At 35.5% G+C, this 27,576-nt stretch overlaps 1 protein-coding gene across 1 annotated transcript in view; it reads right to left on the reverse strand.

Moving 5' to 3' along the window:
- Positions 1–27,576, reverse strand: part of uvrag (UV radiation resistance associated gene) — a 339,167-nt gene that overhangs the window by 128,112 nt on the left and 183,479 nt on the right. Inside the window, exon 13 of the mRNA XM_028800118.2 lies at positions 13,073–13,148. Coding sequence (XP_028655951.1) covers positions 13,073–13,148 — 76 coding nt within the window. The remainder of the gene's footprint in view (positions 1–13,072; positions 13,149–27,576) is intronic.

Here is a 27,576-nt window from a genome sequence, read left to right on the forward strand (position 1 = left end):
TTTAACCATTAGTCAAATATAACACAAGTAAGCACAAAATGCAGCTTGTAAATGGTGGTTTTTATTATTTAGGGAGAAAAAAAAATCCAAACCTACATGGCCCTGTGTGAAAAAGTAATTGCCCCCTGAACCTAATAACTGGTTGGGCCACCCTTAGCAGCAATAACTGCAATCAAGCGTTTGCGATAACTTGCAATGAGTCTTTTACAGCGCTCTGGAGGAATTTTGGCCCACTCATCTTTGCAAAATTGTTGTAATTCAGCTTCATTTGAGGTTTTTCTAGCATGAACCGCCTTTTTAAGGTCATGCCATAGCATCTCAATTGGATTCAGGTCAGGACTTTGACTAGGCCACTCCAAAGTCTTCATTTTGTTTTTCTTCAGCCATTCAGAGGTGGATTTGCTGGTGTGTTTTGGGTCATTGTCCTGTTGCAGCACCCAAGATCGCTTCAGCTTGAGTTGACGAACAGATGGCCGGACATTCTCCTTCAGGATTTTTTGGTAGACAGTAGAATTCATGGTTCCATCTATCACAGCAAGCCTTCCAGGTCCTGAAGCAGCAAAACAACCCCAGACCATCACACTACCACCACCATATTTTACTGTTGGTATGATGTTCTTTTTCTGAAATGCTATGTTCCTTTTACGCCAGATGTAACGGGACATTTGCCTTCCAAAAAGTTCAACTTTTGACTCATCAGTCCACAAGGTATTTTCCCAAAAGTCTTGGCAAACATTGAGATGTTTCTTAGCAAAATTGAGACGAGCCCTAATGTTGTTTTTGCTTAACAGTGGTTTGCGTCTTGGAAATCTGCCATGCAGGCCGTTTTTGCCCAGTCTCTTTCTTATGGTGGAGTCATGAACACTGACCTTAATTGAGGCAAGTGAGGCCTGCAGTTCTTTAGACGTTGTCCTGGGGTCTTTTGTGACCTCTCGGATGAGTCGTCTCTGCGCTCTTGGGGTAATTTTGGTCGGCCGGCCACTCCTGGGAAGGTTCACCACTGTTCCATGTTTTTGCCATTTGTGGGTAATGGCTCTCACTGTGGTTCGCTGGAGTCCCAAAGCTTTAGAAATGGCTTTATAACCTTTACCAGACTGATAGATCTCAATTACTTCTGTTCTCATTTGTTCCTGAATTTCTTTGGATCTTGGCATGATGTCTAGCTTTTGAGGTGCTTTTGGTCTACTTCTCTGTGTCAGGCAGCTCCTATTTAAGTGATTTCTTGATTGAAACAGGTGTGGCAGTAATCAGGCCTGGGGGTGGCTACGGAAATTGAACTCAGGTGTGATACCCCACAGTTAGGTTATTTTTTAACAAGGGGGCAATTACTTTTTCACACAGGGCCATGTAGGTTTGGATTTTTTTTCTCCCTAAATAATAAAAACCATCATTTAAAAACTGCATTTTGTGTTTACTTGTGTTATATTTGACTAATGGTTAAATGTGTTTGATGATCAGAAACATTTTGTGTGACAAACATGCAAAAGAATAAGAAATCAGGAAGGGGGCAAATAGTTTTTCACACCACTGTAGGTCACAAACACCTGGTTGTCCTAACTAGCAATGGCATAGCAATTATTGTTAAAGTAGTATTGTTAATTATGGTGGAATGCAATTCATTTTTAACAACATCTTAAAATAAAAATAACTATTAGATTTGTTGGTCTTCAAACCCTCAAAATAATGTCTCAAATATTTTTTTTGACATCAAAGAATAGTTGTGCCAAAAAAAAAAAAAAAAAAAAAACTAGATCATTACAAAAGAGCCTACACCATGAAAACCTAAGCATCTTTTAAGGACATTATATAAGTATTTATAACTGGCTGGGGTTATGCTATGCCAACCATAAATATTTACACATTTCTTCTGTTAAAAACAATACATAAAGAAGGCTCCAGAGAAGGAGGGGTGTTTACATTGCTCAAGCACAGCCAAGGTTAGAGGTGTGTATTCCAATCTACCCATGAAGAGATATGCTAACAACATTCATATATGGTAAATCAAGTGGAAAAAGGACAATATTACTGACAAAGAGTGCTGTTATTATTATAATTCAAAAAGACAACGTAAGCATATTAACAGAAGTTAAAGAACTGATGAATAACACAAAAACGAAAGTAAAGAACACTATAAGGAAATATCTATTGTATGAATGCACTGGTTTAAAATGGAATTTAGAATAGAATGTTTTTTGTATTGGTATATGACACATAAATTATTCAGTTCAGTATATCACAAAAGAAAATGCCATATTTAATGAGTAAAAGCAAAACCAAAAAACAAAAATCTGCTTCTCACTACATAAAGTGAACGTTCCTTTATATTTCTATAGAAACACAGTTTTTCAATGAAACTTCTTAAACATTATAACAAAATTAGTGGATATATATCAGAATTTTCCTTGGATACCTCTAGTTTATAAAATATTTTGATCTCCAGAAAGAAAACTGTTAAGAAGAGCCATTAAATCTTCAACTAAGGAGTACTGACATTAATTTTCAACTTTTGATTATACACTTGCTTGACTAATAATATGGGACAACTTTCAAAGATGTTCATATGGAAAAAAAAAATTCAATCCTTCCGAGAGCAACTTCTCCCAACCATTCAAGAACAGTTTGGTGAGGAACAATTTCTTTTCTAGTATGATGGAGAACCGTGCCATAAGGAAAAAGTAATAACTAAGTGGCTCGGGGAACAAAACTTCAAAATTTTGGGTCCATGGCCAGGAAACTCTCCAGACCTTAATCCCAATAAGAACTTGTGGACAAGAGGCGGGTGGACAAACAAAAACTTACAAATTCTGACAAACTCCAAGCATTGATTATGCAAGAATGGGCTACTAGTCAGTCAGGATTTAGCCCAGAAGTTGATTGACAGCATGCCAGGGTGAATTGCAGAGGTCTTGAAAAAGAAAGGCCAACACTGCAAATATTGACTCTTTGCATAAACTTAATGTAATTGTCAATAAAAGCCTGTGAAACTTATGAAATGGTTGTAATTATACTTCTGTATACCATAAGAACATCTGACAAAAACATCTAAAAACATTGAAGCAGCAAATTTTGTGAAAGCCAATACTTGTGTCACTCTCAAAACTTTTGGCCACGACTGTTGACTATATCCCTCAACAATAAAACTCAAAATGTATGTTTTTCAGTGACATCATTTTATGTTAGACAAAATACTAAGAAGGAAATATACTGTTTGACTGAGAATTTCACCTTCACATTTTCATATTTTGCAGAGCCACCTTTTACAGCAATAACAGCTTTCAGATTTTTTCAGTTATGTACGTACCAGGTTGGCACCCTGTTTGTAAGGGACTGCACCCATTCTTCCCGACAAAGTTGTTCAGGTCATTCAGATAGCACTAATGTACTGTAGTTTTCAAATAGTACTGCAGATATTCAAAGGAATTGAGCTGCTAATTGGCACATTTGCAAAACAAAGGCAGTTATCAGTAGGTAGTTCCTACCCTGAAAAGGCCATATGAGTATCCTTGTGTGTGTCGGGGAAAAATAAAGTGATCAAGGGAAATAAAATTTTGGTGGGGATTCTAGTTTTAAACAGACTGAAAAAGGTTTTCTTGCAGCATTAATGTCTAGTTCTTAATGATGAAAAGCAGGCCCATAACATAATTCTCTACTGCAATATTTCATTTTATGTTGGTGTTTTGAACTGTGGGCGATGCTATTTTTGCACTATGCGTATTGTACCTATTTGAATTTAAGGTCAAAAACCTCATTTTTGGTTCATAAACCACAAAACCGTTTCCAGCATCACAACTAGGTTACTCTCATGGTTTATGGCAACCCCCAATATTACGCAGAGGTACTGATAGGCTTGACTAGTGCACCTTTTCAGCTACTAAACTCCTTATCTCCTTCAATGTGATTCTCTACCTCTCTGTGTCTTTTCTCACAATTCTCCCTTATGTTTGAGTTTTGAGGGACGACCTTAGCTTCCATGGCCTGAAAATTAAATCAAAAGGCCCAATTAGCAAATTCATACTCTTGGATTTTGCTGTGTACCCTTTAACTAATTTATGCATTTGTATTGTTTTATCTCTGATGCTATAAGAACACTCTTTAGCCTTTGTTTTTATAACTGTCTTTCACACTTTAAATAATAATTTCATTACCATTTTCATCCATACCATGAGGCAGTTATTTTCATGACTCACGGGTGGAGGGCAATTTTAAACTGATGAAGTTTTTATTAGGCTATCATTGTACACATGTATATGCGTGGGGATTTCATAACACTACAATGTTTTCTTCAAAAGATTTTTAACACAAAACAATAAAACAAAAATTCTGAGTTTTAGTGCTCTGAAATTCAAATATCAAAACAGAACATTTCAGAAAAGGATTTATTATTCAGTACAATTTGAAAATCCTTGAACTGAATACTTTGCAAGAAATTGTATGGTATTTTTCAAATACAAAAAGAATAATAATTTGTTATTAAATATTGTTCAATTTAAAATCTGGTATGTTATCTGAAAAAAAGTGTAGATATATGTATAAGTGGCAGCTTTTGGTAGATTAACTCATGGTTAATAAAATTATTCAGGCATGAATATGTTAATTTCTTTCTTTTATATGTACTGTATTAGGCCTGGGAAAGATAATGTGTTACATTTTGTGATTAATGTGGCCTGTTTAATGTATTAATAAATATTGTCTTGTCCAGTGCTGGGGCCTCATGTATAAACGGTGTGTATGCACAGAAATGTTGTATAAATGTATAAAACCTAAACTTGGCGTAAAGCCACGAACATTTCCACGGTACCTCATACCCTGGCATACGCAATTTCTCCGCTCGGTTTTGCAGACTGGTGGCACCCAGCATCAAAGCACTGCTACTGTTCCTGTGTGGTCACCCTTTCTTTCTTAGATCCACATTCCTGACACGGCTTTATAAATACACTGAAACTAACTGCATATTGTTTATTAGTGTAATGCATCTGATTGTAATTAACCTGCAGCAATATAATGGTCCAGGGAATAGCCATAGTATTCCAAATACCATAACTGCTTTAGCGATGTTACTCTCAATGCATCTTCTTCTTCTTTCAGCTGCTCCCGTTAAGGGTTGCTACAGCATATCATCTTTTTCCATATTACTCTCACTGCACCACTCGGAGTATTTATATCACTGTATCTGAGTGCGGGGAATCACAGCAGCAGCTAACTGGAAAGAGAATTATTGGGATACGACATGAAGCAGACGCTGCCTGAGCCACGGCAAAACGTTTCAGAGACTTTCCTGTACGGACTTCGCGGTTTAGAAAAAGTTCCATCCCAAGAATTATAAACGCACTCAATCAGTCCATCAAGTGCTCCTTGTAGAACTGTTTGTTCTTATAAGTACAATTACCTCAATGTAAACTTGCACTACAGTTATAATATTGCACAACCTGCGCCACTTTATAAAGTGCGTATTTACATATGATGACGATATCATTTTTAAGATGAAATGTAGCAAAATATGTTGATTATATTATACAGATAAAACTTAAACTTCATTTAAATAATCTGTATTGTTAATAATTAAACATGTGAGGACACGGTGCTGCAGCGCTAGCTAGTTCAGGGATTGTTCCTGCATTGCGTTGTATTCTTGCTCGTGCTGACGCGACACTGGAAGGATAGACGGATAGAATAATTAAATATGTACTACGAAGATATTTCAATGTTCCTTAAAAGTTTTGAAGAATCGCCGTTCTAAGCTTACAGATGGCTTCACGTCTATATAGCTGATTGTGTGGCTATTGGGTATTTGGAGAAAGAAAAGTAAGGACAGGAATTGGAGGTTAGTACATTTGAAAGAGACAGTACTTCTGTAATAAATTATTTCATCGAAGGTCGCGCATGGCGCAGCAAGCCTCTTGCGTGAGACATGAACAAGTACTGCATCACTGTGTTCCCATGTTTAATAACATGCTTTCATTCCTATCATCATGAAAAAGATATCACGTATACATCTCAGTATTTTAATTATTCAGAGAGCTGTAATATCACGAATGTAATGGATTATGGGTTCTGTCGGAGAAAGAGAAAGCCCGTTTAAGAAGCAGGTAGTGATTCACACACATAGAGCACGTAGAAGATCAAATACAGAACAAAGCATTTAACATGCTACTTTAGTTACAATGGGATTTGAGAAACTAGTAATTTAAACGATTTTAAGATGAAGTTTATGATGTTCTACTTTAATGGCAAAACAAACTACGTGATTAAAGTGGAAATTTCGAGATTAAAGTTGACATTTCGTGATTTTTTCCCACTGTGTGCCTATTTTTTTTGTCTGTACCCTAATAAGCTTTCATATGACACTTAGACGGTGGGCTATGACTCGCCTTTTCACGGCGACTTTGATATGTGACTTCTTTCTTATTTCGGGCACTGTGCGACTTTGTGAACTTGAGCTTTCGAGTTTCTCCGATACTCTGTCACTCGATCAGCTTCCTTTTGTTGATTATACCACTGTTTAAACCAACAAATAGTACGTTTTTCCTTTGCCTCCACTTGGTATTCGCTGAAATTGTTATACTTTCCCCCGTGCTTTTCCCATTGTCTTTTCACAGAAGGCTACTTATATTGATTTGCATATTCAAAGAGGTATAATTCTGGGAGGAGTTGGGGTGGGACAGAAGGCGCGTGCACGTGCGTTACTTTTCACGCTGATCGGGATTTATGTAGAGGAAGAACGTGGAAGTTTGCGTACGTACAGATTCCTGCATCTGGATTTTTCTGTGCGTATGCACATTCCCGCTTTTGTGCTTACGCCATGTTATAGTGTGAGTTCTACGCACGGCGTTATACATGAGCCCCCTGGTCATGAGGCAATCGCGTCAGGCAGTTCTCTGGTCAGGGCAGTATTTTAATGTAATTTATTTATTTATTTTTTCAAAACAATAATACAAAAGAGTTAAGTGTGGGCCTAAAGAATTACATATGCATCCACAACCGTACTTACAGTATATACTATTGATTAAAAATTTTGAGAAATAAAATTTTATTTAAAAGTTTCAAATTACATATTTCACATGTACTGGTACTGGCATTCACGTCATTGATTTATACACACCGACCTAGGTGCCAGGAAGTGGGAGGAAGGGAGGTTTACAGTAGTCCTGGAGCAATACTAAAGAAAATTAGCAAAGGTAGAAATTATTCTCTCTCTCTCTTTTTTTTTCCATGTCATTTTTCTGTAAGAAGAATGATTTAATGAAGTATCACATTCATACAAAATATATTTTCTTTGAGTGGCAGTGAAACCAAAATAAGTCTCTAGTACCTCTGTAGTTAACTCAGCAGTTTGCAAGATAGCTTGCACTGCTGCCAAATTTCTGCAAAACAGAAGTGTAATGATTATCCCTACCCATGATTCCATTTTACAGTATCTTTGCTAATTTATGCAAAGAATGCAAGATAACCACCCAAATAATGCACAGTGTCAGTTTTTATGCAAGATAGCTGCTACAGAGAACTGTTTTAACTTGCCAGGAGCAAAGTTGTAGGTAAAGCAGTGTTTTCCAAAGTTTTTTTCTGTGGTGGCACACTTTTTGTAACTCAAAAAATCTCAGGGCACACCACGATTCTATCAACCACAAAAGCATTAAATCTATAACTGTCCAAAGGGACGGGACTATCAGAGACACCTGCGCACACACACACACACACACACACACACACACACACACAAAAAAAAAAAACAACTCAACTTGGAGGTTGCCGTTTGCAGACACAGCACTTAGTAAGCACTTTGGATGCATTGCTATGAAAATATGATAATTAATACATTGGCCTTGTTTTCTTATTGCTTTCTTTTCAACTTGCCATTTAGGAAGGCATTCCAAATTCAGGTTGTACTTGCTCAAGTAGTATTTTTTTAAAAGGTCAGATTTCAGGTCATTATTTCAGTTTAAACTATGCCATTCAATTTTTAAAAAATCATCAGTGTTAATTCTACATTCATTTTGTGATTCTGAGTATATTTTTTCACGATTTATGTATTTATTCTATGTTTGCATGTTTTAATGTTAGATACGATTACTTCCACACAATTATGCAATTAATTAGTTAATTTTTTTAATCAATTCCCAGCCCTTATATATATGTGTGTATTTGTGTGTGTATGTGAGTAATTTCTAATTTTTGTAGCTTATCTCACCTTTGCATTCATATCACATCTGCATAGCATATGCATCAGGGAATGGCAATTAATAAGTATTAGCTTTTACGTAATCTGAATAGGCAATTCCTAAAATGCAGAGTTACAATACATTATGGACCTATATACAACACACTACTTGTGAAACATAAACCTACACAATATGCTGCTAGACAGATTTAAATCCTTGGTGCAGCCTGAGCCCATTAAAATGAGGAAAACTTTCAAGTCTGTCAGAACTAAGGCAAGGGAGCAATTACATCACTAAAGTACTGTTTCAACCAGCTTCACATGGCCAATAATACCCAATAGATTTAAATTATACTTTGAACTCAATATATTATAATTCCATTTCCAAATCACCTGTATTTAAAAATAACGATTCTCCATTTCAAGAAAATTTTTAGATATTAATCTTTGTATTTTCAGAGCCAAAAAGATTACCAGTTGTGTGACACACTGCAGAAATTATCACATTAATCCATTAAATAAAATCACTGGTAAAATCAGATTTGACATTGCTAAAATTGGTATCTCATTTTGATATATTGCTACAAAAGGAATAAAAATGTCTTTTTATCTTCAAAAATGTATGCTGTAATCTAAAAATGAATCAAATCATTTGTTCCTTTTGTTGTGTGTTTGTTCTTAACTGCAAACAATACTGCATATAATCTGAATTAAAAAAATGAACTTGAAGAAACATTTATTGTGGATATTAACAAATAAATTACAATTTCCCCAGGTTTAAGCAAAAGGAAATAAAAGGTTACCAAGAAAAAAAAAAAAAAAACAACCTAAAAATGTGAAGCAAAAAAAAAAAAAAAAATCAACTAACCTAAGAAAAAAAAATACATGATGGAATTGTTTGTGATCAATGATCAGGACAGGCTTAATTTCCCAGCAGTCCAGTAGTACATAACAAGTAAAAAAAAGGATTAATGAATGGAAATTAGATCACAAGGAGTCTGTTTTTGCTAATACACAAAAATGTTTTGTTACAGAGTACTTGGCCCAAAGTACAGATTTTAAGTGACATGGTGAAAAATTCTCACAGGCAGAAAAAAATCAAACTGGTGAAAGGCAAAGCCCTCCACTAGCTTAAAGGGGTGTACAAGTTATGTTTTTCTATATCTTAAAAGTGAAACAATGCAGCTGTTTTTGCACACATTCTCAAAAACAACAACAACAACAGCATTTATGTATATAGCACATTTTCATACATATAATGTAGCTCAAAGTGCTTTACATGATGAAGAAAAGAGAGACAACACTAATTAACATAGAATAAGAGTAAGGTCCGATGGCCAGGGAAGACAGAAAAAACAAACAAAAAAAAAACCTCCAGGTCTGTTACCCTTTAACAGAAAAATAAAAATAAATGTTTTTAAAGGTACATTTCATTATGGTTGTTTGCCTTAGACCAAGGATATGAGATTATCTGTAGATGGCCAGAGTGGGTAACTGCTAGGGTATAGTTTCACTTATGCCCAGGTGGGTGCCTAGATTGTGTATGCGCCAAGAGCCTCAGGCATTAAGTAGTGTTGCCAAAGACGAAGGCGGGAGGGTACCCAAAGGCTACAGGAAGCAGTCTGCCAGATGCCTCATAGATATTTATGGGGGTTCCAGCCTTAATTGTTCATTTAGCTTTGATAAAAAATATCTTTATATTAGGAAAAAAATTACGTCTACAGTATTTGTGTGGTAAACCTGATAGCAAGTGAAAGTGACTGAAAAAACACAAATCCTTGAAGATAAATCTTAAGTTTACCACTCATACCATTTAGCTTAAAACTGCATTATTTTGATTATTGTACTCTCTCCATTATATGTTTAAGATCTTTAATTTTATATATTCTGTGTTCTTGAAACATTTTGTTTAGGAACACTGTGTGGTCAATTATATACAGGATTTTTAATGTCACTTCATTTCCCCTGCAACAGAAATAATACTTGCAGCACATCTGAAATTAAAAATATCTTAACTATTTATATTCTTCACTATTCTCATATTAATATAGCACTACAGAGCTTGAAGTAAGCTTGATGTAAGCTCCCCTAAATCCTGTCCCTCACTGAAAACACACTGAAACATGATGCAGAGGAAAACAGTATAAAACATTGTTTGGAAGTATTTTCTTCATATAGTAGAAGATTAATTACATGATTTGTGTTAGACAGATAAAACGTAAAATAACAGTTCCCATCTTCTACATGCTTTAAAAATTTTTTATAAAGATATTCCTCAACCATTAAAATATGTTTCCAAAAATTGAAGCAGGAAGATTTAACATTTAAATCTTTACAAAAATGAAAAGCTACCAAGAAGGAAAGCTTTCTATAAATTTCCATAAGATATATTTTTCACTTTTACAGAAAGGGCTTCTTCTTTAAAGTTGAGACAGTACATCCAATGATCTCTGTCAATAAAAGTTATCTGAACAGAACCACCTGGTATTTTATTAATTACTCTAGCTATTCATCACAGAGCCCTGTTATAAGTCTGTTTTTAAATTATTTAAAGCCGAAACAAGGCAAAAAATAAAACTAACAGCACATTTTAACAGTGAGTGGTGAACCAGGTTCCTAACCAGAGTATACATTATTAAATTAAGTTAAAACAAAATGCATAGCAGCACACATGCAGAGTTGTCAAATAAATCTGATGTCTGCCTGTATTTCCAGATGGAGAAAAAAACAAATAGAATGAATTTGGAGAACCTGGTATGTAACCACAATCATGTTTTCATGATTCATGACATATTTTTTGCTGAAATCCTTTCAAATAAAGGGTACTGTAGGTTAATTTGTTACAATCTGTCCTAAATTGATACTAATTGTGAAGTCCAAAATTAACTTTAAGTTCTAATGGTTAGTTTCACTTTACAGATTTTTTTTATCAATAGCGGAAACATTTAAAGCACATACAGTAGTTCCAAGTTTTTGGAATTCTTTTAAAACATGTGTAAAACAATTTAAAATCTATTTTTTCAGCTATTGTTTGCTAGCAACAGGATTTGCTAACTATCATTGGTACCCAATTTAACCAAAGGATGTGGGTTTCCTCCGGGCGCTCCGGTTTCCTCCCACGGTCCAAAGACTTGCAAGTTAGGTGGATTGGTGATTCTAAATTGGCCCTAGTGTGTGCTTGGTGTGTGGGTGTGTTTGTGTGTGTCCTGCGGTGGGTTGGCACCCTGCCCGGGATTGGTTCCCTGCCTTGTGCCCTGTGTTGGCTGGGATTGGCTCCAGCAGACCCCCGTGACACTGTGTTCAGATTCAGCGGGTTGGAAAATGGATGGATGGATGGATGGTCATGGTGGCCAGCATCGAGTGCAAGGCAAGAAACCAATTCTAGATTTAACATTTATTACATTGAATAAAAATTAAACATCTACATATGAATGTAACATGTTATATGCTTTAGATGTATAGAATATATTCAACTAATTCCCTGAAATTAACAGCATTGAGATACACTTGTAAGTGGTGCTGCCTCACAGATGCAGCATCCTCAGTTTGAATTTTGTGCCAGCCCTTGACTGTGTGAAGTCAGCACATTCTCCTTATGTTGTTTTTTTCCTCTGTGTACATGCTGACTAGGAATGGAGTTTATAAATTGTCCCCATGTGAGTGTATGCATGAGTGGGCCTGTGATGGACTTGTACCCCTCTCAGGGCTAGATTAAGCAGATTTGAGAATCTTATGTTAGGTAGTAGCATAAAAGCTGAATTTATTATAATTTTTGAAACTTTAATTGCTTTTTTGCACTTTGTCTGAGACAGTTTTCATTTGTAGTTTTCTACAGTTTACAAGTCATTCTTGGACACTAGCGTAATATACTCTTTTACAATCTTAAAAGTTTGGTCATGGAATATGCAAACATTTTAGCAGTTTTGACAATTCTTGTATTTTTAAATTTTATCTAAAAATTTATAATACTGAAAAGGTGTATAATACAGTATGGCTGTTATAGTAGATTTAATTACTGATGCAGATGACAACAAATTTTAATTGAAATGCAGAATACCTTCATTATATAAAAACAAGTAAAATAGCAAAGGAGCATTATAAAATCCATGTCAAAAAGTAACAGTGGCTATGGCGGTTTTCAGATAATTTCCACAGGTCAACAGACACAATATTCTAGTTTGGACAAGTAGGACCCTAACTTTCAAAGGGAGAGACAAAGCTGCTGTTTAGATCTGGTCCTTTAATTGCTGGTATGGACTCAGGGATTCAATGGTCTCAGCACTCTGGATGTAAACCTAAGTGAAGTTTTCAAAGGTTTTTCTCTGCTAGTAATTGAGTGGCGATTCAAAAGTAGGCTTGAGGAAATGCTCACAGGTATGTGAGAAAAAGCTCCGGATAAGACAGGTGACATTTGAAATTTAGTCTTCCACACAAACTTGGGCTGGCATTACTACAGCAGTTGGACAACACAATATATCATTAGCATTTAGCATATTAAGATTCTCTATTATGCATTCATTCTAAGATATAACTTTTATCTGGTCTATTATCAGACAGATTTATAAAGTTACAATACACTATGCAACAAGCAATACAATTAGATTTTTCAATCATTAAATTAGTTTAATTACACAACATGCTACACACAATATATTACTATTTATTTGCTTACAATCCTGTGGCTAATTTAATTTTACATACACTGCAGCATAACAGAAACATTATCAAGCTGTGTTCAGAAATCCACCACTAAATACACAATACACCTCCTGTTGCAAAATTTATTTAACTTTAGCAGAATTCAGTTATACTTGGGCCCTATTTGTACATCCTAAAAGGCATATACACTTTGCAAATAGTGCACCAAGTGAAATTCTAATAGCAGATGATATTTCATAAACAGCTAATAAGACTTACCTGGGCTATATTTTTGTTCAATAAATAAACACCATATTCAAACTGAAAGCGTTCTCCTCGCGGATGCAAAGGAAATCTAAAAGAAAAATACAATGAAATAAAAATTAAAGTTCTGTTCTTAAAAGATCTTACATATTAAAATATGTACAATATCTTAATAATGAACAAAGCCTATTCTGAAAAATCCTATTCTTCGAACTGTGAAGTAGATTTTATATTTATTAATCTACATTTTTAAACTAAATCTGTTCAAGCAATTAACTGTGCGTTGAAATTACAAAAACATTGGTTTGTGACTTTGCATTATCTGTTGAGAGTAAGCATGTTGCTGTGTGGTCTGTGTCAGACTAGTGACTCATCTAAGGAGGGTCCTTACCTTGCTCCTATTCCTGGAGAGACAGATTTAGGCTCTATGTGACCGCCAATTACAAGTGTATAGTACTAGGGTGTTGTACCGTGTTAGCCATTATGGGTGTAATGAGAAATGAAGAAAAATGACACCTTTTATTGGCTAGTTAGGTGTCATTTTGATTGACTACTCATTACAATGTAAAAGTGATGCAAACAGGTGCATTTTCAGTTGTACTATTATTTTTAAATTAACTTTTCTAATACTTGGAAACTGTTATACAGACCTTCAGTAAAATAATTCTTGATGATTAACTAAACTTCCTATGGTGAATTTCTGAGCTGTGTGGAGCCATAGCCAATCCCAGGAACACTAGACATAAAGTCAGAAACCTCACCCATACAGAAAAAATTAACCAAACAAGCATGCCTTCAGGATGTTTACAAAATACAAAACATCATGAGAAAAACATACAGAGACACAGTGAAAACAGAAAACTCCACCCAGACTGTGTCCATGTCAGAATTTCTTGGAGCTAACCACTTTATTACCATGCCTCCATAACAGAAAATCTGGAATTATAAACTTAAAACTATAAACTTTAACTAGGGAAGAATTCTAGCCATACATAGAAAAAAATGACAATTTCAAAATATGAGAGTGCAGAGCAAAGATTAACAACATTTTCACATATTGGACACACCACACTTGTTCCCTTCCAAAAGGCCAAGAAACAAAAAACTATCAACTTATCCAGATGCCCAAAGAAAGAAACTTCTAAGATTGAAGATTAGATGAAATGCAGAGAAGATGCAATGAACAGGACGATAATGGGGAAACTTTTTTTATGGTTATGACATATACAGTAGAACATTTGTGCTTTAATGTATGACATTATTCATAGGGTATTTATTTTCTTCTGTGGTATTAAGGAGGTAACCTGGCTTATTTGCTACCCTTGGTGTTCTGTCAACTTAAAAATATTTTTAATGTCCCTTTATGTAAGCTGCAATTTTGTGGTAACATAGTTGACCACAAATACGTGGAAGACAGAAAATATCTTTACCTAAACATCAGTATACGTAAAGACCCAAATCAAATATGTTAAATTGTGCATGCAAATTGGGATATTTTAATAAGTCAAGCAGACTCCTTTTAAAAATGTACTATTTTAAAACAAGCAAAAGCTGTTGAAAGCAATTTTAAGATTACACAACAAAACCAAAATAAACAACAAATAAGCAAAAAAAGACATTCAGCTGGATACTGTCTGGGCTCAAATTAGGAATGAACTTCACTACTGTTTTATTATGTACAGAGCTTTTAATACTTGCTTTTTGATCACTGTTTTGGCTAAAAATCACTCAAGAGTTCCAACAGTGATATTTTGTTCATCCATCATTTTTTTATACAGATAGTTACTTTTTAAACTATTTTTGTTAGAAAATAGGTCTCTTATTTGGAAATTTTAGCAACATGGAATCCTTTCTAAATACGCCCATCTAAAGGAACTGGAAGATTTTATAAGAGGAGAGACTGCAGTATGTTACATTACAGAGAATCATCCCCAACAAAACTTTTTTTCTTTGTAGTGTACAGTACTTGTAATATTTTTACCAACACTGAGCACCTGGGAGTTCAAATGACATGAATATATTTGAATGACATTCTATAATTTTAGAAAGCACACCATGAGTGGTGAACAGCATATTCCACATAAACGAGGACAGAACACACTAAGAGTTTCCTGCAGATGTAGTGATATGTAGCAGTCAAAAAATGTTTTTACAGTGGGGCAAAAAAGTATTTAGTCAGCCACCAATTGTGCAAGTTCTCCCACTTAAAAAGATGAGAGAGACCTGTAATTTTCATCATATGTATACCTCAACTATGAGAGACAAAATGAAAAAAAAATCCAGAAAATCACATTGTCTGATTTTTGAAGAATTTATTTGCAAATTATGGTGGAAAAAAAGTATTTGGTCAATAACAAAAGTTCATCTCAATACTTTGTTATATACCCTTTGTTGGCAATGACAGAGGTCAAATGTTTTCTGTAAGTCTTCACAAGGTTTTCACACACTGTTGCTGGTATTTTGGCCCATTCCTCCATGCAGATCTCCTCTAGAGCAGTGATGTTTTGGGGCAGTCGCTGGGCAACACTGACTTTCAACTCCCTCCAAAGATTTTCTATGGGGTTGAGATCTGGAGACTGGCTAGGCCACTCCAGGACCTTGAAATGCTTCTTACGACGCCACTCCTTTGTTACCCGGGCGGTGTGTTTGGGATCATTGTCATGGTCTTGTCTTTGGTCTTGGCCATAGTGGAGTTTGGAGTGTGACTGTTTGAGGTTGTGGACAGGTGTCTTTTATATTGATAACGAGTTCAAACAGGTGCCATTAATACAGGTAACGAGTGGCGAACAGAGGAGCCTCTTACAGAAGAAGTTACAGGTCTGTGACAGCCAGAAATCTTGCTTGTTTGTAGGTGACCAAATACTTATTTTCCACCATAATTTGCAAATAAATTCTTTAAAAATCAGACAATGTGATTTTCTGGATTTTTTTTTTCTCATTTTGTCTCTTATAGTTGAGGTATACCTATGATGAAAATTACAGGCCTCTCTCATCTTTTTAAGTGGGAGAACTTACACAATTGGTGGCTGACTAAATACTTTTTTGCCCCACTGTAACATATACAGTAGGTCCATAAATATTTGGACAGAGACAACTTTTTTCTAATTTTGGTTCTGTACATTACCACAATGAATTTTAATTGAAACAACTCAGATGCAGTTGAAGTGCAGACTTTCAGCTTTAATTCAGTGGGGTGAACAAAACGATTGCATAAAAATGTGAGGCAACTAAAGCATTTTTTAACACAATCCCTTCATTTCAGGGGCTTAAAAGTAATTGGACAAATTAAATAACTGGAAAAAAAATATTCATTTCTAATACTTGGTTGAAAACCCTTTGCTGGCAATGACAGCCTGAAGTCTTGAACTCATGGACATCACCAGATGCTGAGTTTCCCCCTTTTTAATGCTCTGCCAGACCTTTACTGCAGTGGCTTTCAGTTGCAGTTTATTTGTGGGCCTTTCTGTCTGAAGTTTAGTCTTCAACAAGTGAAATGCATGCTCATCTGGGTTAAAATCAGGTGACTGACTTGGCCATTCAAGAATTTTCCACTTCTTTGCTTTAATAAACTCCTGGGTTGCTTTGCTGTATGTTTTGGGTCATTGTCCATCTATATCATGAAACGCCACCCAATCAATTTGAATGCATTTTGCTGGATTTGAGCAGACAGTATGTCTCTGAACACCTCAGAATTCATTCGGCTGCTTCTGTCCTGTGTCACATCATCAATAAACACTAGTGTCCCAGTGCCACTGGCAGCCATGCATGCCCAAGCCATCATACTGCCTCCACCGTGTTTTACAGATGATGTGGTATGCTTTGGATAATGAGCTGTTCCACGCCTTCTCCATACTTTTTTCTTGCCATCATTCTGGTAGAGGTTGATCTTGGTTTCATCTGTCCAAAGAATGTTTTTCCAGAACTGTGCTGGCTTTTTTAGATGTTCTTTAGCAAAGTCCAATCTAGCCTTTCTATTCTTGAGGCTTATGAGTGGCTTGCACCTTGCAGTGCACCCTCTGTATTTACTTTCATGCAGTCTTCTCTTAATGGTGGTCTTGGACATCGATATGCCTACCCCCTGGAGAGTGTTGTTCACTTAGTTGGCTGTTGTGAAGGGGTTTCTCTTCCCCATGGAAATTATTCTGTGATCATCCATCACTGTTGTCTTCCGTGGATGTCCAGATCTTTTTGCGTTGCTGAGTTCACCAGTGCTTGCTTTCTTTCTCAGGATGTACCAAACTGTAGATTTTGCCACTCGTAGTATTGTAGCAATTTCTCGGATGGGTTTTTTCTGTTTTCGCAGCTTAAGGATGGCTTCTTTCACCTGCATGGAGAGCTCCTTTGACCGCATGTTGTCTGTTCATATCAAAATCTTCCACATGCAAGCACCACACCTCAAATCAACTCCAGGCCTTTTATCTGCTTAATTGATAATGACAGACTTGCCCACACCTGCCCATGAAATAGTCTTTGAGTCAATTGTCCAATTACTTTTGAGCCCCTGAAATAAAGGGATTGTGTTAAAAAAATGCTTTAGTTGCCTCACATTTTTATGCAATCGTTTTGTTCACCCCACTGAATTAAAGCTGAAAGTCTGCACTTCAACTGCATCTGAGTTGTTTCATTTAAAATTCATTGTGGAAATGTGCAGAACCAAAATTAGAAAAAAGTCGTCTCTGTCCAAATATTTATGGACCTAACTGTATACAACGTAAATATAATCAACTAATTAATACTGTCATTGTTCAATGTTTTCTTGCTTTAGATCTGCTATGCAGCACAAGCAGGTGTTTAGATACTACAATAAGCTAGTATTTATAGAGACTACATGATAACTTGATAAATATGTTTACTTTCAGCCTAGTATCTTCTTAATAAACATATGCAATAAAAAAGCTGTGTATAGAAGTACATCATCTACAAACCAATCACACTGAGGAGACTTTTCAGTTCAAATAAGAATTGTCATTTTTTTCTTTATACTACTTTGTGCAATAAAATGGACTTTACCAAGTAATATGACATGTACTGATAATATTATGATTATTCTCCCTGTCTCCCAGAAAACAGGTGTTGACTGTGTGCTAATTACTCTTAAGTATGCTAAATGGGTGAAACGTCATTGCCAGTGATTTTATGTGTGTTTTTCCTTAACTACATCAATGAACCACAAACCCACAGGGTTTATTGGGGGATAACAGATAGAGAGAAAAGCAAAGTCGCAAGGACAATTTTTCACTTATTACCAGTTTGTGTGGTTATATATTTCATAGTCTTCAGAACAAACTTCAAGCTGAATGACAGCATGGTGAGAGTTGTTGTCAAGCACATGCTGAGAGTTGTTGTCAAGCATGCAAATTCAAGTTTCACTGTTCTTTGTAATAGGGATGTCGCAATACCAGAATTTTTGTGTTCAATACCAATACCAGCGAAAAATTTTAGGATGCTCAATATTTATTTAATATCATGCCAAATACAGTACAGAAACCCCATTCATATTATTAAAAGTACCCCCATTATTCAAGTAAACAATATAGTGTCTTCTTTTGAAAGAGAAGATAAAATATATAAATGCTAATATGACCACCAGTTTTAAAATAGTTGTATGTCCATTAAGTAGTTATACACATACAGTAACATATAAGTAAACTAATATTGGCATTCATAAATATTAAAATACAGTACAAGGCTTGAATTTGATTTGTGATATGCATGGGGATTTCCCCACGGTAAAAACAAGTGGGGTAAGTTATAATCCTTTGGGGATTTTAGTATAGGGTTTATAAAGAACAATATTATCATAAACTACCTGATTTACCTTTCCATGTGCATTTGGCCAAATTTATTTTCTAACATATTCTTTCACGTAACTGAAAAATCAACACTATTACTAATTGTGTATTGCCACTTCCCAGCATGAAGTACACAACCAGAGGATAATGCTGACCTCGAAAACTTCAACGATCACCATGTCTGACTTGTGCTCAAAGAGTTCCAGTCTTCTGGGCACTGAGCGGCCCTGCCTTGCAACATTTTTTGAAATCACTCTTCAGCCAGCATGTGTAACTAGCAACATTGTGCGGCTGCATCCACTACACTAGCATATCTTGTTTATTTCCGATGTACCTGTGCACTGTTTTCTTCAAAGAAAAATATAGAAAGACCTTGAAATTAGTAATAAATATTTCATTATTATTATTCCTTCACAAGGTCTCATGTGTTTTCTGACTCCAGGAAGGGCAGGGAGGACTGCTTTGACTTGTCACTGTACCATGTTACTAATTGTGTATGCTAGCTGAAGCACAACTTAAAACATTTTGTGGCATAGCCAGTGAGTGCCCTGAAGACTAGAAGTCTGTGAGTGCAATTAAGTATTTTTTTTATTATATATATATTTTTTTAACTTGCTGTTTATTTTAGGTCACTTGTTGTACTTTCTTTGTGGAAATCTTCCATTTGCACCTTTTGTTGCTTGAGGCAAGGTATCGCAGAGCTTAGTACTGCTTGCTGCCTTACAGCTCAGGCATAGTTCCATAGACTTCAGGGCCTGTTAAGACTACAGCACCTTTATTATCCATTCAAAACTAGTTTAGCCCACCACACCTTGATTTCAATGCATTTCACCAAGTTTGGCGAAGTTTGTGAACATTTCCATTGAGATGTGAACTCTAGAGGATATGCTTATCATTTACATGTAGTTTTTACTCACATATCATTGTGCCTTCTGAAGAAATTTGTGTACTTGCAGTCACACAAGCACAGTACCAAATTGAACTTGGTACTACAGATACTGTAAAAAAGCCAGTACTATTACATTTTCAGAATTTCACTATCAGCTTTATAGCAAAGTATCGTTTTTTTGTGACATCCCTATTTTCAACACAAGACAACAAATCGGAATGGAACGGATAAAAACTGCATTAAATTTTTTATCAGTCTTCATTTACAATGGCTAAATCTCACAAACACTTTTGGATATATAATGTAACAATATGTGTAAAATCTCAGGATGTGAGATAATTACTTGATAACTCTGATAGTTTGAAAAATGAATTTATTTGACAAGTTTTAAAGTTTTGTTTTCATGTTTGGACTCAAGCCCCATGTAGCCCATTTTAAATTGCAAAAATGGGCAATATACTTAAAGCATTTTATTCAATACACAATACTATTTCTTATTGTATTAGCAACAGCAAACACAATACAGTAATCCCTCGCTATATCGCGCTTCGCCCTTCGCGGCTTCACTCCATCGCGGATTTTATATGTAAGCATATTTAAATATATATCGCGGATTTTTCGCTGCTTCGCGGGTTTTTGAGGACAATGGGTCTTTTAATTTCTGGTACATGCTTCCTCAGTTGGTTTGCCCAGTTGATTTCATACAAGGGATGCTATTGGCAGATGGCTGAGAAGCTACCCAGCTTACTTTTCTCTGTCTCTTGCGCTGACTATCTGTGATCCTGACGTAGGGGGTGTGAGCAGGGGGGCTGTTTGCACACCTAGACGATACGGACGCTCGTCTAAAAATGCTGAAAGATTATCTTCACTTTGCTACCTTCTGTGTGCAGCTTTTAAGTATGCTGCACGGTGCTTCGCATACTTAAAAGCTCAAAGGGCACGTATTGATTTTTTAATCTGTCTCTCTCTATCTCTCTCTAACTCTCTCTCTCTCTCTCTGCTCCTGACGGAGGGGGTGTGAGCTGCCGCCTTCAACAGCTTTGTGCCGCGGTGCTTCGCATACTTACAAGCCAAACAGCCATATTGATTTATTTGCTCCTTTGAAGAGGAAGATATGTTTGCATTCTTTTAATTGTGAGACTGAACTGTCATCTCTGTCTTGTTATGGAGCACAGTTTAAACTTTTGAAAAAGAGACAAATGTTTGTTTGCAGTGTTTGAATAACGTTCCTGTCTCTCTACAACCTCCTGTGTTTCTGCGCAAATCTGTGACCCAAGCATGACAATATAAAAATAACCATATAAACATATGGTTTCTACTTCGCGGATTTTCTTATTTCGCGGGTGGCTCTGGAACGCAACCCCCGCGATGGAGGAGGGATTACTGTATAGACAAAGTGCAACATGAAAAAGTATTTTTTGAAACTGACAAAAAATGCTTCACTTCAGAATATAATTTCATTTGGCAAATTAATATAGAGTATACCATGAAGAAATAACTTTTGACTTGAGAAATACCAAAATTATCCTTTAGCTTTTATTTGTCTTGTTCATGTACTTAATTCAAGTGGTTAGGGAAGGGGTTTAGGGATTAGTATGGCTTAATGTAACCTTCTATCAGTGTATACTGATTGTACCTTTCATTGTGTTTAATTACTGTAATGTGATCTGTAAGTACACTGCAATTTGTTTAAAAAGCCACAGTGACAATACAAATAAAAACTACTGTAAAATGTTCATAGCCTAATCATAATTCTTTCTACTGAGAAGTTTTGTAATTTATATATAAAATGTCAAGATAAATCTCCTTCATAGTTACAGTGCTAGTAGTCTGTGCTTTATAATAATGCACATACAAAAGATCTCAGAAAAGCACGCAGATTTTAGTGCTGATAACTTACAAATCTAATTGGACTTTAAGATTCTACAGAATTTTAGTTTAAGGTAAGACATAAACTTAATTCTAACAGTATAAAATGCAATTTAAAACTTCTGGCACTGATAAATGTACTGCTGTTTCAAAGTATGAATTAACGACCTTTAGTTTATTTGAAGAGCATTTAAGTAATATTTTATCTGTTGTGAAAAATATCCGGTGAACATACTTAGTGAAATCCATTACCATCTTAAATACTAGCAATAATAAAATGCAGAAAAGTGAAATTTGTCATTTGTAATATATATATATATAAATTACTATTTTCTAAAAATAGCATTTTCATTGTCAGCATAGCTTAAGCTACTGCAATACCAAGCATTTCATGCAAAACACTTTAATCTTAATTACTTGACACATTATGAACAGATATCAGTAGAGGGCACTGAACCTTTCAAATTAAAGTTTCACTCTGGCCTGGGTTTGTTAAAAACAAAATTAAAAACTACAGAAAACTAAAGGTTTAAATCCACAATGTATTCACCTGTTACTCATTTAGTGCTTTCTTCACCTGTCTTGAATATTGCAACACAGTGTTCTTCAGAGTCCCTTACTCAATTACTGTAGCCAGAAAATTTAGTAACTAAGGCTTTTATTCATTATTTGATTAATATTTCACAATTTACTTCTTCCATTACAGGGACACTGAGAACAGGATAGTGTCTTGACAGCGCTGGGTCCAAAGCCAAAATCAATCTTGGAACTCACTCGTAACAGGCCAAAATAGCAGATAAGGAGAAAACTTATGCAGATGTGTACAGAGTGTGCAATCTTACAATAAGCGCTGAAGAGGTAGAAAAGTCAAACACAGTTCCATGACCAAGAATGTTTCATACTGACAGCAACACTTACTATAATCAGGAGTTAAAACAAGTAATAAAAATGCACAGCAGATCTATGAAATTAATACCATTTACTTTTTGTATGTTCTGCATTTTCTGCAAAAATAAAGCAAAAAAATCAAAGAGCATTTAGGGTAGACCTTTCTATTATGTCAACAACTAAGCAGTATAAAGCTTTATCACTTAAGTACATTTGCTATGTAGCTTACACAGTCAGGTCTTTAGCCAAAACAGACAATTTCTAACTTCACTGTAAACTGTTTTTAAGGGATTTTTGGAAACATAAACAAATTGAATATTGCCAACCAGAGTCTGTTTGCTGGCACAAGTTTTTGAAAGTAGAAGAAATATTAAGGAACAGGTTTATTTTTGAAAAGGTTTGAGACATAAGAGAAATAAATGAACATGTTCTTAAAAGTACCAACCATCATCAGTCTGATCAGTAACAGTGTTAGTAATCTGTCATGAAAAGACTTAAAAGTTGTATATTCCAATAGTGCATGGACAATATGCATCAAAATTTTCAGCATTTACTACAAATCACAATTTAGAGTGCCATCTAGTGTGTATTTGAATTATAGATGATAGTTGACTAAAAGGGGGAAAATGATACATAGTAGCAAATAAAATAAAAAATTAAAAAAACAGTTGGGAATTATGTCCCTGTGCATTTGCTACTTTTATGACAGCAGGGAGAGTAGAATATACTGTATGTGACTCATTAACTCTTTTCAAAGGAATTTAGAATGTGAACAACTATCTAACTGTGCTAGCATCAGGAACGCAACAAATTAATATAATGAAGCTGGGACAAGCCCCAGCAGCTCCATGACCCTGTCTTGGATAAGTGGGTTAGGAAGAAGGATAGATGTAAGTCAGGGATTCACTGGGTACACAGATACATAATTATCATTTGAATTACAAACTGAATGCATAAAACGTTCCAATTTTTGTGACTTCTATGGAGACACCATGGCATAAATCAAGTTTCCTTTGAATAACCTTTGAAGTACACAATCCAGAGATAAACGAAATCAAATCTTTTGTTATGAAACATTCAAAAACTTTTGAGCTTACACCAATGTAAGCATAACACTATGTCATACATTTTTAATTCCTAAAACTGTGAAAGTCAAGTTACTAAAACACTGTATTGATTATATATATATATATATTTAAATAGTTTGTTTAATTTCGACACTTGGGTATTAGTTCAGCTTAGATTACATAATGGTATACTCAGTATCTTGAAAAGAATTTGCTTTTCACGTAAGCTTTTTAAAAAAAAAATAACACAAAAAGAAAAGTAGATAACTTTACGTGAATTATGTGACGCTAGTAATGTGACATTTCTTCATGGACGTTTTGATATTGCTTGTTGTTTCCAGCACTGGCCACTTTTACTTCCAAAGAAGCATAACCTTTATTACCTCAGTTTTCGATAAAAACATTATATTAAGAATATTTCTAAGGCATCACTACAAAGTACATGGTGTAAGTAACATTTAAAAAAATATAATTTCTTCGTGGTGTATTTAGTTAAAATAAGGTTTCTCCATCAACCATCTTTATTTATCTATACTAATAAAAGGCAAAGCCCTCACTGACTGACTGACTCATCACTAATTCTCCAACTTCCCGTGTAGGTGGAAGGCTGAAATTTGGCAGGCTCATTCCTTACAGCTTACTTACAAAAGTTAGGCAGGTTTCATTTCGAAATTCAAAGCGTAACAGTCATAACTGGAACCTCTTTTTTGTCCATATACTGTAATGGACTGCAGCTCGCTGGCCGTGGGAGGCGGAGTTGCGTATCGCGTCATCACGCCTCCCATGTAATCACGTGAACTGAATGTGAACGCAGTACGTAGAAAACAAGGAAGAGCCCCTAAGAGCGCTGAAGAAAACATTCATTACACAATTGAGAAGGCAGCGAAACAATAAGAAGCGAGCGAGTGACGCATACAAGCATATTCGTAAGTGCAGCTACGGCGGAAACAAAGCATGGTGTAAACCGTAAGTTTAAATTAAGTTTGGCAAGATTGCTTTTCTCCTGTACAACTATACGTTGCATTCTCAACAGTAAGCTTGCACGACTTGGTCATATTACAACCGGAGTGCTGAACTGACAACGTGGTATACAAAGAGAACTATAACAATCGTAATAAACGAACAATAAAATAGCGGAGAACCCGTGGATTAAATAAAAAGGCTGCTTCCTTGGCGAAGCAAGGAAAAAGGATGGCCTTATATGCCGTTCGTTTATAAAACAGCGGAGAAGCTGTGTAAAGACTGCTTCACAAAAAAACAGCAGAGCGCCTTATATGAGCAGGCAGTCAGCTAAAGAAGGGAATCAATAAATAACTATAATCATAACAAACGAACAAAAAATAGCGGAGAATCCGCGGATTACATAAAGGAATTGGGTACCTGAACAGAAAAGTGAGTCTCAAATACCTACACAATAACTATAACAATCGTAATAAACGAACAACAAAACATTACAGAACCGCTAAGCAAGGAGAAAGGACGGCCTTATATGGCGTTCGTTTATAAAACAGCGGAGAGGCTGTGTAAAGGCAGCTTCACAAAAATACAGATCCTTAACAAATTGTTATTGGTATATTTTCCCTCAATTTAAAAAGGTTTTCTTTTCTTCTTAATTAAAATTTAAAAGCAATACTTCACTGTTGCGAAGCGCGGGAATTTGGCTATATGCAGTGAGTGTGTACGCCTGATGAGCCCAGAATTAGGGCGAAACACGTGTAGCGTACTCTTTGCATTATTTGACAGTAAACTATTTTCAACCATTCTATGATCTGAATCGGATGTTAGCTGACTTGTTGGCCAACCACAAGCGTTACCTGGTAGGTAACCACCCATACAATCAGATTGTGATTCAGACTACGAATGCCGTGAATGTAATTACCCCGATCTACATGCTGTCAAACAAACGAACCACATGCCGTGGCGCAATGTTAGGGGCTTCGCCTCTAGCGCTGATGTCCGAGGTTCGATTCCCGTAAGGGAGTGCAGTGAGTGTGTATGCCTGATGAGCCCAGAATTAAGACGAAACACGTGTTGCGTACTCTTTGCATTATTTGACAGTAAACTATTTTCAACCATTCTATGATCTGCTTCTCACAACTGAAGGCACCGTGGCGGATGTTAGCTGACTTGCTGGCCAACCATAAGCATTACCTGGTAGGTAACCATATGTAGATATGTGTATATATATATATATATATATATATATATATATATATATATATATATATATATATATGTGAATGTATGTATATATGTATGTCTATATTTATATATATATGTGCATATGTATATATATGTGTATATATATGTACATATGTATATATTTATGTGTATATATATGTACATATGTATATATATATATATATGTAGATATGTAAATATGTATATATATGTATATGTGGATGTGTATATGTATGTATATATATGTATATGTAGATATGTGTATATGTACATATGTATATATATGTATATATGTATATGTGTGTTTACATAACCTCTTTAACACACTACTTCTCCGCTGCGAAGTGCGGGTATTTTGCTAGTTCTTAATATGTTAAATACTTGTTATTCTACAGCGGATTTATGATCATTCTTAAATTGCACTACATTCTCTCAGGGCAACTGGATATAGAATTTTCTATAAGTTTGCAATTTTTATTACTTGCTACTTTGTTGTAATGGTAAAAACACACACTTTTAAGCACACAATTTATACTTTCTGGTTGTGATCAACAACATAAATGATGCATTACTTTATTGATCTGATAGATAGATGCATATGTAGTATACAATATATTATTTCAGTGAATTGCTTACAGTTTCTTCTAGATATCCTGTATAACCTTTGCTTATGGTAAACCAGTTAACTAAACTTGTAAGAGTGTCTGATGAAAAATGAACGGTTGATGAAAAAATACAGCTGCTTGAACATAAAACTCTATACTGAATTAGAGATTTTCAAAACTTTTAAAATAAATTTCAAATTAAAAACATATAGTACTGTTTGACATAATCATTGCTTTTGCAGAGCCACTCTCACCAAGCCTCAAAGAAGCATCACCAGTTGGAGGCCACATTGGCACGAACCTACCGCATCTTAAAATCTCATGTCTTTTTTTTGCACATAACATAGACAACTTTACTATCTGTCAAACTGAACTCCTTTAATTTAAAACATCTGCAAAGAAGAAAAGCATGGAAGAGAAGTATGCCAAAGATGAAAGGTTCAAGGCACTTCAGACAGATGCTTGTGTTTCACACATCCTGTTAACTCTCTGTAAGTGATGAGTGTGTCAGTCTAAGTCAGCAACAAATTGTTGTTTCTCTCCAAAACTCTTATACTGGCATCCCACTTTGGACAATCTGACCCTAAATTGGCCCAAAGTATGTCAGTGCATGTTTGTGCCTGATGCACAAGAAACATGTACAATATTGCCTTTACATTGTGGCCATTACTGCTCTCCATGACTGTAATGGAAGAATCTTGAGCACAAAATGGAAATATAGAAAACACATAATCAAAGAAAAACTGTCTGAGTATAAATCAAATGTAAACAGGGTGATGTTAATATGAATTCTATTCAATCTGTTCTAGAGTCTGTCTTTAAATATGGCACCACACTATGGGATGGATGGATAGATGGACAGATAGAGCTTTATTTGTCCCCAGCTGGAAATTTGGTTTGTTATAGTAGCTAGATAGATACATTCATACATATACTATTGTCTAAACACTGACCAGAATGTCTAAAATGAAGAAATTAAAAAAGAAAACTTGTGACTTGGCAGTCGCATTTAGAGTGAGGCATTATGCATGTATATTGCTGTTGGTACAAGGAGCCCCAGTACCGTTTCTTTCTCACTTCTGCTGAATGATTCATTGACTGAAAGTACTTAACGTTAGTGTGTCACAGAGAGGATGTGCAGTATCCATATTACTAACCGAGAATGCTAAACCGGATGATGGACGCAGGCACATCCGGCCGTAGCTGCAAAAAGACGTACTGCGCCGGC

This window comes from Erpetoichthys calabaricus, chromosome 4, assembly GCF_900747795.2.
Source record: "Erpetoichthys calabaricus chromosome 4, fErpCal1.3, whole genome shotgun sequence".
Lineage (NCBI taxonomy): Eukaryota > Metazoa > Chordata > Cladistia > Polypteriformes > Polypteridae > Erpetoichthys > Erpetoichthys calabaricus.